This window comes from Schistocerca gregaria, chromosome 2, assembly GCF_023897955.1.
Source record: "Schistocerca gregaria isolate iqSchGreg1 chromosome 2, iqSchGreg1.2, whole genome shotgun sequence".
In the NCBI taxonomy this organism is placed as follows: Eukaryota; Metazoa; Arthropoda; class Insecta; order Orthoptera; family Acrididae; genus Schistocerca; species Schistocerca gregaria.
Window position 1 is genome coordinate 509,223,247 of NC_064921.1, and position 14,929 is coordinate 509,238,175.

The following is a 14,929-nucleotide window of genomic DNA, read 5'->3' on the forward strand; positions in this document are numbered from 1 at the left end:
TTTAGGGCTGAAAGTGAGGCCCTTAGACAAAATGGATAATTCAGGAGGGGGGAGTGCTTCAGATGAGAGGTTAATGACACTGTACTGTTGCGACTGGTTCTTGCAATTATAGGTTATTCTTGGTCTGGGAGGTAGTGGTTAAGCCTGTGGGATGTTAAGAAGGTTGGCCAAGCTCTATTTGTAGGAGAGGAGTGGTGGTTGATGGTGTGGCTGTTTAGGGAGCTGTAGAGAGACAGGACGGGAAACACCAGTGTGCACATAGTTTAGGAGAAGGTGGGATAGCTTTTTGAGGTGAAGTCTGGCATGTTGTTGCAGTTTGAAGTTGGCTTGGTGGATGATATCATTCAAGGACATATGAGGGGGCAAACAACTGCGGGATTTTGTATAAGGAGAGAAGTCTTGTAGAGTGGAACTTGGCTGATAGGGCATATAGGTCACAGATTAGCGGGGTACGTGCAAGAGAGTGCTGTATTTGAAACTGTAAAAGAGCCTGATGTACGGCAGGATTCCATCCAGAAACAAGGACTTTCAATGTTGGGCCTTTTGGAGTAACTCCACAAGACAAGCAGATTTCAAAAAAACAGAATGTGGGACCTTAGTTTTGATAGTGCAAAGGCATGTTTTCTCCAGTTTGGAGAGTTAGAAATCATGGGAGTGGCAAAAAAATAAACAAATACAGGGGTGGAAGAGAGAGAAAAATGGACGAAAAGCAAGAAAAAAATTCAGAAAAATTTGTACAAAAATTGTTAGCTAGAGGTAATGAGTGGACAATCTTTTTTTATTATTATTATTTTGAGCTTTTCCTCATTACAGGGGCTTATTATAATAATTTACTTGGAAATTACAACACAAACAATAAACATTATTAAAATAAATTTTCAAAATATTCCTTCAGGTGTTTTGATCTTGTGTGTGTTGTTCTGCTCCCATTCTCCTCATTGTGTGCTGTAAATTTTGGAGCCAGGTGGTCATAGGTCGTCCTCTTCTACATGATACAAAAAATTGACTGGAAAAGAAAAAAGGAAAAAATCTACTATGAAAATCTGGAAAACAGATTAAATTGTAAAAACTGGGTAAACAGAGAGCAAAAGTCATAAGAAAAAATGTAAACTACTTAGCTTGGCAATCAAAGTGATGTAAAAGATGGCAATAAAAGGTGTAAAATGCTGATAAATCTTTGTGATACAGGTAAATAAACAAATGGATTGCAACATAAAGTAGAAAACTGATGACAGTTTGAACAAGACCGATGACAACACACACTGACAAGAGGGTTACACAACAAGGAATGATGGCCACATGGGCTAATATAACAGCGAAAGTAATCAATTATTGACAAAATTATTTAATTCGCTAGATAAAAAAATCTACACACCAAGCGGCAGCAGACCGCACCCATAACAGACGGTCGTAACAGGCAAGCAAGGTTTTTAAATCTCAACCGATGCAGTACCCAACAGTCAGTCTTTCCTTCTCATCCTGTACGGTAAGTCTTCCCTGAAACGCAGTTCTCGGTGACTTTCCCGTAACCCATTTTCCTTCACCCCTCTTCAATCCCCTTCAACCCTTCTGCCCAATGAAGGAGCCAATAGCTCCAAAAGCTTGCCAATTACAACCGTCTTGTGTGTGTGTGTTCTGCTGCCATCACTTGGTGAGACTTTAACTATCCAATTAAATAAGAAAGTGTACTTCGATTTATGACAGTTACATTACACTTAGAAACTGATTCCTGATGCTTTTTGTGTGGCTACTCAAGAGTGGGGTGGGATCCTGAGAATTATAGGTATGGGGAGAAATATGGCGTAATAAGAAGTCCCGGATTGATAAATTAAGATAGAACTATTGGGAGGGGAAGGGGGGGGGGGGGGATGCAGCAGCTCACAATAAGGCTTCTGTTCCTCTAGTCACTAAGGTATAAATGCCATAAACAGTAGGCTAGTTTGCCACAGTTTTCAAAACATCGATAATTTATTAATTTATATGTAAAAATATTCATGTAATTAACACACCTTGATTTATTAAGTGTTTTAAAATTTGCGGTTTATAAGACTCAAATTAAAGTCAGATTGTAGGTTAAAGCACAAAGTTCCATGCGATTTTATGACATTCCTGAAATTCCTGGAGATTTTTCGATATAAAATGTAACTCCCTGAGAATTCCAGGTATTCTAGAAGAACCACCACCTTGGTGATGTATTAAAGCTTCTGTGAACTGTAACTGAAATAAATATATAAATATCTTTTTATATCTTTCGAAAAAATTGCTGCGACTATGTTGCAATTTGTGGTCACCAAGATGACATTTATTTTCAGTGTTTTACAGCAGGCTATCATAATCGTGTGCGTGTGTGCATGTGCGCGCACAAGAGTTCACCAGCGAATTCCTTAAGATACCCCTCTTATTCAAGCACTGACAGTTCCTCACAAAAAAAAATTTAAATCTCAGTAATGAAAGTATGAACATACTAAAGTGGGGACACAAACATACAAGAGGAAAAATGCTTCTACTGGAGCATGAACAAGGCTAATATGCTGCTGTTTTAAAAGACTTAAGACAGATGGCAGCTGCCTCATTCAATTTTTATCAACACTTAAAAAATTTTGTCATGTGAACATATTCACGTCATTTTTAACATGCAACTCACATCTCAATTGCCAAGCTGCTACAACTGTAATCAACTAACACCCATTAATCCCTCACTGCAAGTCTGCTCAAACCCATCCACTCTCAGTTTCCCACTTTCATCCACTCATTCATTCAGTCTCACTCATAGTTATTACCTCTTTGAGCCTCTTTAACTGTCACTGTTTCATTACTAAGAACCACAGTCTCCTCCATTACGTACTACTACTACTACTACTACTACTACTACTACTACTGTCTCTTCTCACTGTCACTATCTCTCTCTTCCTCACTATTGTTGTCATAGACTGTCTCATTATCACCAGCTCTCAGCCATTTTCAATTTCTACTTCTCTTTATTCCTCTCCCACTGGCACTGTCCCCATTCTTATCCTAGCCCTGTTAATCCAAAATTTTTGGGAAAAATTTTAAATGTGGTGAGGAAGGTAGACTGGGGCAGCTGATACCAGACTTTTCAGTCAAGAGTCTTTTAAAACAGGAGCATATTAATCTTTTTCGTGCTCTGATAAGAACATTTTTCTGCTGGTTCCCTTCTTGTCCTTGGTACAGCAGAGCATGTCACTCATATGAAACAAACTTTATGGGACAGTAAGATTCTGACAGTTGTCTTGCAGAAGGTTGAAATAAAGCAAAACTAATTTTACACCTCTTAACACATTTTACACACACACAAATTTTGCTTGTGTTACAGTAATACAACACGGGGTCTCAGAACCCTTCCAATGATAAGGGCGACACTTTGCAGCATATTTCTCCATGCTACATGACTTATAAACTTCGTTTTTTATCTCAGACTGGATGTTATGGGTGTCTTTTGTGTGTACAAGTATGGTAACACAACCTCTTTTCCTCAGAAATGGATGAAAACAGCTAGAAAATTTTCATAGTTTTTCAAGATCGGGATCTTAGGAACATACTCTAAAAATTTCAGCCATTTGCTGTGCCTAGCCATCTTGGAATTCGTAGCTCAGTTTTGGTACCTGAAAGCAATATATTTCAGGTTTGAGCTAAATGGTGCCTCTGTAGGCCCCTTAAGGCAAGTCATATACCATATGTAATGCGAAGGAACCAATCGACTCTTACCATTTGCCTAAACAGGAGGAAGTGTGTAATATTCAAACTTTGACCTTGTACTGCACGACAGTTACAATAAAACAATCTCTCTGTTGGGTTTACAAGTGGTCACCAGCCCACAGGCTACCAGAAACACTTGACTATTTTTCTATCACCAATAGAACCTGGGGTAAAAGCCCAGAAAAATCCACTTTTTATGCACAGCATTTTGGAAAATATTAGGCAGCACACAGTATCACACGCATACAGATTCAGAACAAATATATGGTGCAAATTCTGCCATAATTGACTTCAATTTCACCTTACATCCGGAATGTTTATCAGCAACACCTTCCTTCTGAACAGCATGTTACAAAAACAGTGGCAACAGGAGCAAGGCTCTTTCACAACTGGACAAGAGGAAAAAATAATTCAGTTTATGAGACTGACATATACCCAACAAGATTTATAATAAAATTGTTTTATTTCAAGTTGCTTCTGTACATGGAATGGAAAGAATTGACCCACAAATGGAATAGTAGTAACATTTCATGCACAAATGGCTATTTCATATTTTAACACGATAGTCTAGACATCTTAAATGTAGGAAGTATATTTTATTCAATAAATATTCTTTATTCAATACAGTCCTTTGTTTAATAATCACTCACAGTAAAACAGACACATTGTGGACATACAATGATCTGGCTAAATCCTTTGGTAATGCATCGAAGTTTGTGCACTGGAACATGTACACATTGTGTCACATATTAATTATTTTATTGGAATTTAATTTCACGCTCTCTCTTTTACTGTTTTATGCACAGCAAAATATTTTGTGCTGAGGTACAACCATATGATTAAATGAGTGGGTTATTGTAATGCCACTGACTTACAATCACAGAATTCACAATGTGTATATTTTACTACATAACTCACTTTCAGGAACAGTATCTGCAAACCATAAGATGCAGAACTTTACTTTCTGACATGGATTTGTCTTATAATTTGTTTAAAAACAAAGAAAATCTTGCTTTATGTATTAAATATAATACAAATTATTACTATTAATTGCACAAATAAGTAGGTACCATACACACAACTTACACAGTGTGGCACAAAGACAATGAGTAAAAGCAAACTGCTGAAAATTATGTAAGGTCTATTTCGACCACAATGATAATATCTTCTGAAGAATGTCTTCTTAGATATTTAGTAGAAAAATTGTGACCTTATTCAAAAGAAACCTAACAGAAAAAAACTGACCATGTGTAATGAATGTATCAAACCAAATTTCAAGCAAAGGGGTGCAGTGTGGTTGTGCATCTGAGGGGAAAAAAAGAAAAAGTGGTGACTCCATGAAATCACAACTGGAGTGTGATGAAAGAAGAAAACTGAGGGTCTTCATCTATGGCAAATCTACATGAACACCAAGTGGTATGATAATGCATAGTGCACATGAGGAAAAATTCCATAAAAATAAATTTGCAGCAATTTGGGCTCTCACTGAAGACCATGATTCATTCTATACGTCATGGTACAGAGAATCAAACAGTTTCACGCCACTAAAATTTTTTACATGATATCCTAATTGGTACACAAAAGAATAATTTTATGTTGTATTTGTAACAATGATAATTGTAACAATGATCCATGATATCTACATACCACCTTCCATGCTAAAATTTGTGTTTACAAACCCTGTACTGTCTCAAAACAACCATAAAAAGTTATGAAAAGTATGGCAAACAAATATACAAAGTTCAGACAAATGAATTTTTAGACACAAAGTGCACAGCTCCAACCCAAGTACTTGCTTAAAATTGAGAGCAATGAGTAACTGCATACTTATCCATGTCTTCTGCCACATAACTTTCATCATCTGTATTATCAGCTGGCCATTATTTTTCTCTTTCTACAGCTCACGTGACACAACTTGACTCTCACAAGCAACTGTCATTTCTAATTATTATTAGTATGAAGTAAATACTGGCATTGTACAAAATAAGATCACTAAAAGGAGGATTTCAGTATGAACTTTTGTGCATTTTTGTTACTTTACACTGACCACATAATTTTACATTCACATTAACACACACAACAACTTGTTTCACAGCAGAAAATATACATTTACCACATCGCTTCCCTTCTACTCCAACTAAATTATAATTTCTAACAAATATTTCATTATCATTTATTTAAATTAACATAAATGGCACATAGTCAAAACAGATAAACGTATACATGAACTTTCCAAGTGGGCAAGAACAATTATTACAAAGAGATGAAAACCAAATAATGCAGGCAAAAAACAAAAAATGCTGGGTATTAGTTCTGTTTTCTAACAAGAAGTTCAAGCTAATTCCCAGTTTGTGCTATACTTGCATATGATATCACTCTCACTTGGTCCTATGTTTTGTGTACCTATGCAGCCTTCTTACACATATTTCATAAGATAATGTGTATGGTACTTCAAACCATTGCCCAGCTAGTAGAATATTACCTCTGACAAGTGGCATTAAATCTTGACAAAGCAATAACAAAATGAGCACTAGTATGATGATGATGATGATGGGTTGGGTGGGGGGGGGGGCCACTAAACTGCGCGATCATCAGCGCCCGTACGAAGTCCCATAAACTGCACGTTTATCAGCACCAGTACGAAGTCTCAATTTTTACACAGTCCACTATTTTTTACACAATCCAATCAAGCTACTGTCACAAATGATGATGATGAGGATGAAATAATGATGACGAACACTAAGTGCCCGGGCGGAGAAAATCCTCAACCCAGCTGGGAATCTAACCCAGGACACCGTGATCCAGAGGCGGCAATGCTAGCCACTAGACCACGATCTGCGGACAGCTCTAGTAGGAAAAGAATAGATTGGTAATCATCGTAAAGATGACATGTTGAGTTGCAGACAGACATTCCGAAGCTGCTGGAGATAGCAGTTGTGTGTGTGATGTGTGTTTGCCTGTGTGAATGTGTGCAAATTTTCATTTCGGAAGAAGGCGTTGGCCAAAAGTTAAATGTGTTCCAGTATTTTCATTTTGCATGTCTGCAACTCAATGTGTCTTCTTTACAGAGAGTAACAATCAATCATTTTTCAAATATTGTTGATATTTCAACCTGGAGTTTCCATTGTTTGATTTTGCTAATAAAATGAGAAAAATTTCAGAATTAATGCACCAAGAACTATATTTTCAATTAAATATTTCATTTTATAATAAACCTATGTATGCATCAATGCAAAAGTACAATAATGTCACTGAGACTCAATAAGCACAACTCCCACTGAAGAGTATCACTTACCATAAAAAGTAAGAAAATAGTGTTCCATAAAAAACTGGAACAATAAGAAGCGCAGAGAAGGAGTGCGTATGTTGGAGAGGGTCAGTAGGAGAATGATTTAATATTTGGGAAAACTATCCTGCAACTGTATCATAGTGACGTCATAAAAATTATTATGAATGATTGATAAATAATGTTGGTAAGAACTCTAACCACTGACCTTCAATTAACATTCTCACTGTCACCACCCTCCCTCTCACCACCCTCCCTCAGCTACATTCAGAAGATAACTTTGCTCCTGACAATCCAAGAAATACAAAGAATTCCTTCAATTCACTAACTGATACAGTTACTGATGAGAACAGAATTTTTACAAATTCCTTACTGCTTACAATTTTTTTCAGTTTCCTTGTCCTAAGTACCTTCACTTTCAATATAGCCTTTATCTGAAAAATATTTCAAAATATGAAATACGAAAAATAATACTGTTCTATGTTGAAATTACAGATCTTCAAGGAAATATTTCCTTCGTCTTAGACAGTACATTTCTAGACAAATAAAATATAAAAAACCAATTAATTTCACTAACTACTTGGTGGTACATTGTTTTCCACTGGGCCATTAAGGACAAGGCTTTCTTCTAATAATATTTCAGTTTCCTCATCTGAAATAAAAGAAAAAGAGAACAACATAAGATGAAACAGCATTTGCATTTGAAATTTGGGAAGAGTGGCCATAAAGATAAGTCACACACACACACACACACACACACACACACAATCCTACACTACAAGAATTTGTAGTAGAGGTAGAGGGGGGGGGGGGGGGAGGCAAAGATCATGAAACATTATTGAATAAGACAAAAAAAGGCAGTTTTACATACTGGCAGCCATTCAATCTTTAAACACACGGCCAATATTTGTCAAACACGCTGAAGTTCAAAGCATCAGTGCAGTTTTCTTTAGCTGATGTTATACAGTTCCTCACTAGATCTTAACTAGACATCTCGCGGACAAATCTTAAGTTCCCAGAATGAGATTTTCACTCTGCAGCGGAGTGTGCGCTGATATGAAACTTCCTGGCAGATTAAAACTGTGTGCCCGACCGAGACTCGAACTCGGGACCTTTGCCTTTCGCGGGCAAGTGCTCTACCAACTGAGCTACCGAAGCACGACTCACGCCCGGTACTCACAGCTTCACTTCTGCCAGTATCCGTCTCCTACCTTCCAAACTTTACAGAAGCTCTTCTGCGAACCTTGCAGAACTAGCAGTGGCTAAGCCATGTCTCCGCAGTATCCTTTCTTTCAGGAGTGCTAGTTCTGCAAGGTTCGCAGAAGAGCTTCTGTAAAGTTTGGAAGGTAGGAGACGGATACTGGCAGAAGTGAAGCTGTGAGTACCGGGCGTGAATCGTGCTTCGGTAGCTCAGTTGGTAGAGCACTTGCCCGCGAAAGGCAAAGGTCCCGAGTTCGAGTCTCGGTCGGGCACACAGTTTTAATCTGCCAGGAAGTTTCAAATCTTAAGTTATCCCCCTGCCCCCTCCACCCACACACACGTGCGCGCGCGCGCACACGCACACACACACACACACACACACACACACAAGTGAATACTAAACTTATGAAATCAGAATTAATTCTAACTATTTGAGAAACCATTTTTTTAAGATCCATAAATTCTTCCTCCATTACCTTTCTTATTCTCCACCTTCAGACTCCTCACTTTTCAATTTACGAATCACACCTTCTGAGAGAGGTCTCACACTGTGCATTGATGTGGACAATATTTCTTTATTATTTACAATAATATGTGAGTGAGTGTGGTTTTAATGTCTTCAAGTAAGAATAATTTAAACCAAATATATAACTTTTAAACAAAACTGACCAACAGTTGCCTCTGCTGTAAAATGCTGAATATATCAGGACACTGAACTGGGAAAGTTTGCTAGTAACATATTTTTCCACATATGTCCAATAACATGAGTACTTCACAAAAATCTCTGGAAAACAGTTTATATTCTAAATTTAATACTTTTACTGATACTGCTACTTCACTGATTCTACTTCTTTTCCTGTAGAGTTTAATTTATGTTTTATGATATTATACATGTCTAAACATCAAAGATAAGGTTTCAGAAAAAAAAGTGTAGATAAAGCAAATAGCCTGCCACAAATTACCTGATTCATCAGATAGCTGCTGCGGAGAGAGGCGACACCCACGAGCTAAGTAAGCTTGGAGGCGGCTGACGGATGCTAATATAAGACCAAGGAATGGTGGTGAAGGTGTAAGTGGCCGGGAGATATATTCAGGGTGATATTGTGTTGCAACGTAATATGGGTGCCCTTCCAACTCCAACACTTCCATTCGAACTTTCTCCTCATCGTGGCCTGTCCACAAACAAATGAAAATTGCTAATCTGATATATACACCTGGTTAAGCATAATTAACAAAAAAGATAATTATCAGGTGTGAGGTGACAAAAATCATCACAAACATCTGTAAAGCATCAGTTCATCATTATAGAACATACGCATGGTTAAACACTGCATTAAACTGTAATAGACAGACACATATCAATAATCTAACTCACTCACTATAATGTATATAATGTACCTGTAAAGCCTTTTGCAAGGACATTAAATTTTAGTAGTACTTTCATCGTGATTTTAGTTGAAACTGAGGGTTGGTCCCAACTTACATCTGGTTCTAACCTTTCACCAAAGTATGAAATGCACTCATTTAAAATTTAGTGCCTGGTGCTTTGTAAGTCACAGGCATCCAGAGACTGGGAGTACCTCACTGGAACATGAAGCCATGAACCACTGGACTGCGACCTACTGTAAGGTGGGAAAGCTTGAGGAGAATGTATGTAAGTACACAGCTGGATTGTTGGCTTCATTAACTGCAGCTCATTGTCTCTCACTGACAGCTGCTCTTCCTCCCGTAGCTGCATGGTTCTCAGGCTCTGAGATGACAGAATGAAGGCAAATAGCATACTGTGTCACTGTGTTCCCTGCAGGCCTCCACAGCTGTTTGGTCTTGCTTGCTCATTTCCCCAAACTGCTACATGCCCTAATACCCTGAAGAATCATTCATGCTTCCTTCGTTTTGAAGAAGGGACACTTTGTCCTGTATTGTATCACTTTCTTTGCTAGGTACATTTGCTACAATGCTAGAAGGGCACACAAGAACTCAGAGCAGATGAGAATGTTACTGATTTGATGAGATGTCATCTGTCCCAGTGCCTTGAACAATGGTCGAGAAGAGTCAGTTTGTTTACAAACTGCATTTGTATTTAGTATTTTGTTGAATGCTTCTGACCAAGATAACTACTGACAAAAAAGCACACTAGACTCGCAAGAGTCCAATTCATAGGATTACCTTAATAAAAATAGGAGATAAAATGATTTAACAGCCCACAAAATAATAAATTTGAAATGTAATAAACTGAAAAGCTCATGCAGGCTGGCATTTTATTTAAGACAAACAGAAATTACAGACATTGACTGCGAGTGGATATAGACTGAAATCAATGAGGAAAGTGAAAAATTTGTGCCAAACCAAGATTCGAACCTGGGTCTCCTACTTATTAGGAACAGATGTTTGACCACTAAGCCATCCGGACACAGTGGTCATTGCAACTGCACAGACTACCCTAGCATGCCTCCCGTCAGACCTAAATTTCCAACTTATCCACACACTACTAACATAATGCTCCTTGCCCGTTATCCTCACTACTCACAGCATTTCGCCCATTCCCGTAAGAGTATGAGCCCGAAGCGCTTCTGCATTAAAGGGATCACTGGTCTTCATGCGCATGCACACCCTTATGCGTACAAGCACTTAAATATCATGGACATAAAATACATGACAGTGGCGACACTTTCTTTTTTATTCTTTTGTGTGTTCAAAATGTCAGGGTTTTAAAAACTTGAGAACAATTCCAAATACCATATAAGCTAATAAGGTATGTTATTCAATTATATCTTTGTATCTGAAAACAAAATTTTGAAACGAGTCATTACAGAAGGAATGTACTAGAACAAGTTAACCTCCTTCAAGTATCCCATACTTTCAGGAGCAATTACACAAGTATTTTATTTTCAGACAAGAAATTAGGAGCTCAAAGGTGGACACGAATCATCAGTTTCCATGTACAAAGCATTATACAATCTATAGAAATTGTATCACATGTAACATTACTGCCCTAGATATATGCATAATTAGTTTTTCAAGCAGAATACCAAATCTGACAGTGAAGCTTGTTTATAAGAACACAATGTGTGGACACTAACAGGGTGTACATGCAGACAAGGAAAAATAAATTCCTGGATTTCCCGGTTAAAAATACACTTTCTCCCGGGTGAAAACGTGCGTTTTCCGTGTTAAGTGACAGTATATTTTCCCTTACCAGTCCTTTCAATGGTTATAGTTTTATACTTGGGCGTAGAATTTCCCGGCACCTTAGAAAACTAAACACAGGGAAAAAAGACACGTTTTGGAAATATGTTTGATGTGCAGCAACATGTACACTATGTATTTTCGTATTATGAAAGTATACATTGGAATTCCACCAAACACCACACGTTACTTTCCTAATCATTGAAATCGAGATTGCGATGCACATTTGTAAGCCAGTCGTAGCTCATGTCACGTGATCTCACCAGCTGATGGCAGCGGATATTCAGAGCCTAGGACATATGATGTAGTCAGCCAACAGCAACATCACTGGTAAGTAGCATGAACACACAAACAGGGAAAGTTAATAATTTAAATTAATATACACAGTGTTGCTACAATAAAAACAAAGCTTTCACATATAATATTGGTCTCCAAAGTTAATAAGCTGCAAGAGAAGCTAAGCTTTCACATATAATGTTGATCTTTTTTGCACTTGTTACACTTAAGATATATCACACAAATGTGCCAGTAAAATTTGTAATAATGACATAAATGTCTGATCTTCAGGGTTCGAAATTCTTCTAAATGGCTCATCATCAAAAATTTGATTTTTAAATGCGAGTCAAATGCTCTGTGATTTAATAAATTCACAGTACATTCTCGCAAATAGTTCAACTTACGTAAAAGGATATTTACTTTGAAATTAACGCTTTTCAAACTACCATTCGCAATATTTTCCCGCAAACTGTTAGAAATAGGTTCATTTCAGCACTTGTCAGAGTGTGCAGATAACAGGTGACACTGTGCTATCATGATGTAGGAAGCCCATATGTACGTACGTGCGAAATATTAAAAGATCATACATTATGTCATAAAAGAAACAAGACATTAGTGGATACTCCAAGAGCATTGGAATTTCGTGAACCATACTAAAATGTGCATACTTAAAGTGCACATTTGTATGTCCAGATTCCTAATGAAGTAGACCTTTACCTGATATTAAGCTTTTCAGTGTGTTTTTCGGGATGTAAATTTTCTTGGAGCCCCAGTACTGTATTATATCATGTTTGGTTTTTTATTACGGCAAAATGTCGTATGTGCTAGAAGATCAAAAGGTGCACTTGAAATGCAGTGAACAGTTGAAACTAGCCAGTACTGTGGAATTAAACATTTCGTTTAAAATACACTGACTGCCTCTGCGGAAAAAGTTTATAAAAGTCACATTTCTTTAGTAAACAGCCAAAAATAACTTCATTGTTCTGCAAGGCGATTAATGCTTGACTGTCAGAAAAGTGGACATAAAATAAAATCCGGAACTAATGACAAATGTTAGCCTTGCATAATTATGTGAATGCATTTTAATTCACTTGATAGCTCCCGGCCACAGATACCCATTGTTTTCATTTGACGAGAGAGTAAACGAGGGGGAAACAGCAAAATCACTAAATGTAAACATGGGTCACGTGGAGACTACCCACTATTAGACTGCTCTGCACATCAGCCCCAAATCTACGATATTTGCGAACGGAGTCAATTAAAAAAAATAAATAAATAAATAAATAAATAAAATAATAATAATAATAATAATAATAATAATATTTGTTCATCTTGTAGCACATATCTTTCTGAAAAGTCTGAAACATAAAAAACACAACACATGTGTTCGAGGAAATGTTAAGACTTATTATTTGGTCTGAAGTGCGCCAAAGTGCAGTGCCATACCTCTTCATAAAGCATTCTTCTATCGCACGTCACTGTATTTCGCTCTGTGGAATTGAAACATGTATTTTGTAATGGATGCCATCAAACTATATTCAGGACAGTGGAAATTGAAATGTCCTGCGTGCCTCTCCTGCTTCCAGTTGGCCGGTTTGACAGCCTGCCCCTCTTTAAAAAAAATCTCTCAATTAATAGCGGATGGAGGTATTTGTAATCGAGAGAACAAGAACTCTTCAGAAAATTCGCATTCTTCATTGCCTATTAGCTAATAACTTGCTGTTTTGTGTGATATAAAATTAAATATATGATACATAAAACCAATAAAGACAAGAGATAGGCAAGAAATTACATATTTCTTCAATCCTTAGCCCCTAGCATTTTTTTCCTCTCTAATCTTGCTACAGTTTCACATGGAGTGCTTTCCTTTCTGCGAAAGAATCTATTACCTCATCAAAGTTTGTCAAACGTTTTGTTACATGAAAAATCGAAATGTCGTTATCTAATACTGAAAAAGCTGTTAACACACATAATACCGAAGACTGGTGTGATTTCTCGATCTGATTACATGTATTTTGTCATTGTCTGCTAGATAAAACAAAATAGGCCTTTCTAATATTGCAGCAATTTTGTGACACATACCAAATAAACGAGACTGTTTTGGCACAAATGGCCATTTTTATAACAAGACAGAATATAATTCATGAAGTACCAATATCAAATGCCTATTAGGCCTACAACAAGCAAAAAGCTTTACATTGGGAAATAGTTTCACATTTCATTCACACACATCGGTTTCTCAAGCATGAGACTGAAAAGAAATATTATGAAATTTTTATATAAATTTGGAACTGTCTTATTCTTCCACAATTTGTGTGATGCCCCTTTTCTTCTCCTTCCTCGTTCTAACGAACAATCTTGTCATCAACAATTCTGTAGCTATTCCTGCCATTGTCAAAAATTGTTCGCCGATTAACTTCACTGACCATGCCAGAATCACCTGTTTAGTTATCCTGCGATTATATTCCGGTTAGGTGCTATTACATGTTCATACAACACGTTTTCTGCATTACTTCCAAAATAGAACTTAAGCGGCTTACTAGTAGCGATCTGGCGATAAATTTTCTGTCAAAATTTTATTTTCTTGGGTACACCAAGAAGATAATACGTAATTTTTCTCACTTGTTATTCCTGTCAGTGGTTTATTTCCATTCTGGTAGTCTGAATCTACAGTTTTCGCTAGTAATTAAAACGAAGTTCATCATTCACAAACCCAATCAAGCACATAATCAGATAGCGATTGGCATTCATCTGTTTGGCTTTACTCCGCTCAGCTTGTATAGCCCCATCCCCTTTTGTCTGCGGAAAGTTTATTTCTAGATGTGACGAGGATTCTCCTGACAGACATCACGCATTCAAAAATCAACTTATGATTCATTCAGAAATCAACTTAACACTTTAGTGAGCAAATTATTTCCGGAAGTTGTAGACTTTTTATGAACACTTGACTGTGCTAAGAAACCGTTCATAAAATCATAGTTTAAATCTTGAAAGTGAGAGTTTAGCCTACAAGTATAAAAAAATTTGTGGGAACTATTGTTCCCACCAAATTCTGGTGTAACTTCACACACTGATTTAAAAAAAAATGTATTTCCTTTATTTTTTAGTACAAAAACATGTTAAAACATTACATTTATATTTGTATTGGTTCATAGTGTCCTTTGAGTTCACTAAGGTGATGTACTACAAAACTTAGAGAAGCATGGTGCTACACACAAAGGTACATGACAGTTGCTACACATTTCTCTTTCTTTGTTCTTGGCG

General features: G+C 37.1%; 1 protein-coding gene across 3 annotated transcripts in view; it reads right to left on the minus strand.

Moving 5' to 3' along the window:
• Window positions 1–774: 774 nt before the first annotated feature.
• LOC126329083 (CTP synthase) overlaps window positions 775–14,929 on the minus strand; it is an 88,830-nt gene continuing 74,675 nt past the window's right edge. Inside the window, exons 12-15 of one of the 3 annotated variants that reach the window (XM_049996114.1) lie at window positions 9,166–9,375; window positions 7,581–7,655; window positions 4,019–4,106; window positions 775–1,006 (exon numbers count right to left, since the gene is read on the minus strand). In XM_049996114.1, the coding sequence (XP_049852071.1) occupies window positions 892–1,006; window positions 4,019–4,106; window positions 7,581–7,655; window positions 9,166–9,375 (488 nt within the window). In that variant the 3' untranslated portion in view covers window positions 775–891. Of the gene's footprint in view, window positions 1,007–4,018; window positions 4,107–4,161; window positions 7,656–9,165; window positions 9,376–14,929 lie in introns of those variants that run through there. The other 2 variants (XM_049996122.1, XM_049996125.1) reach the window with 2 other exon arrangements.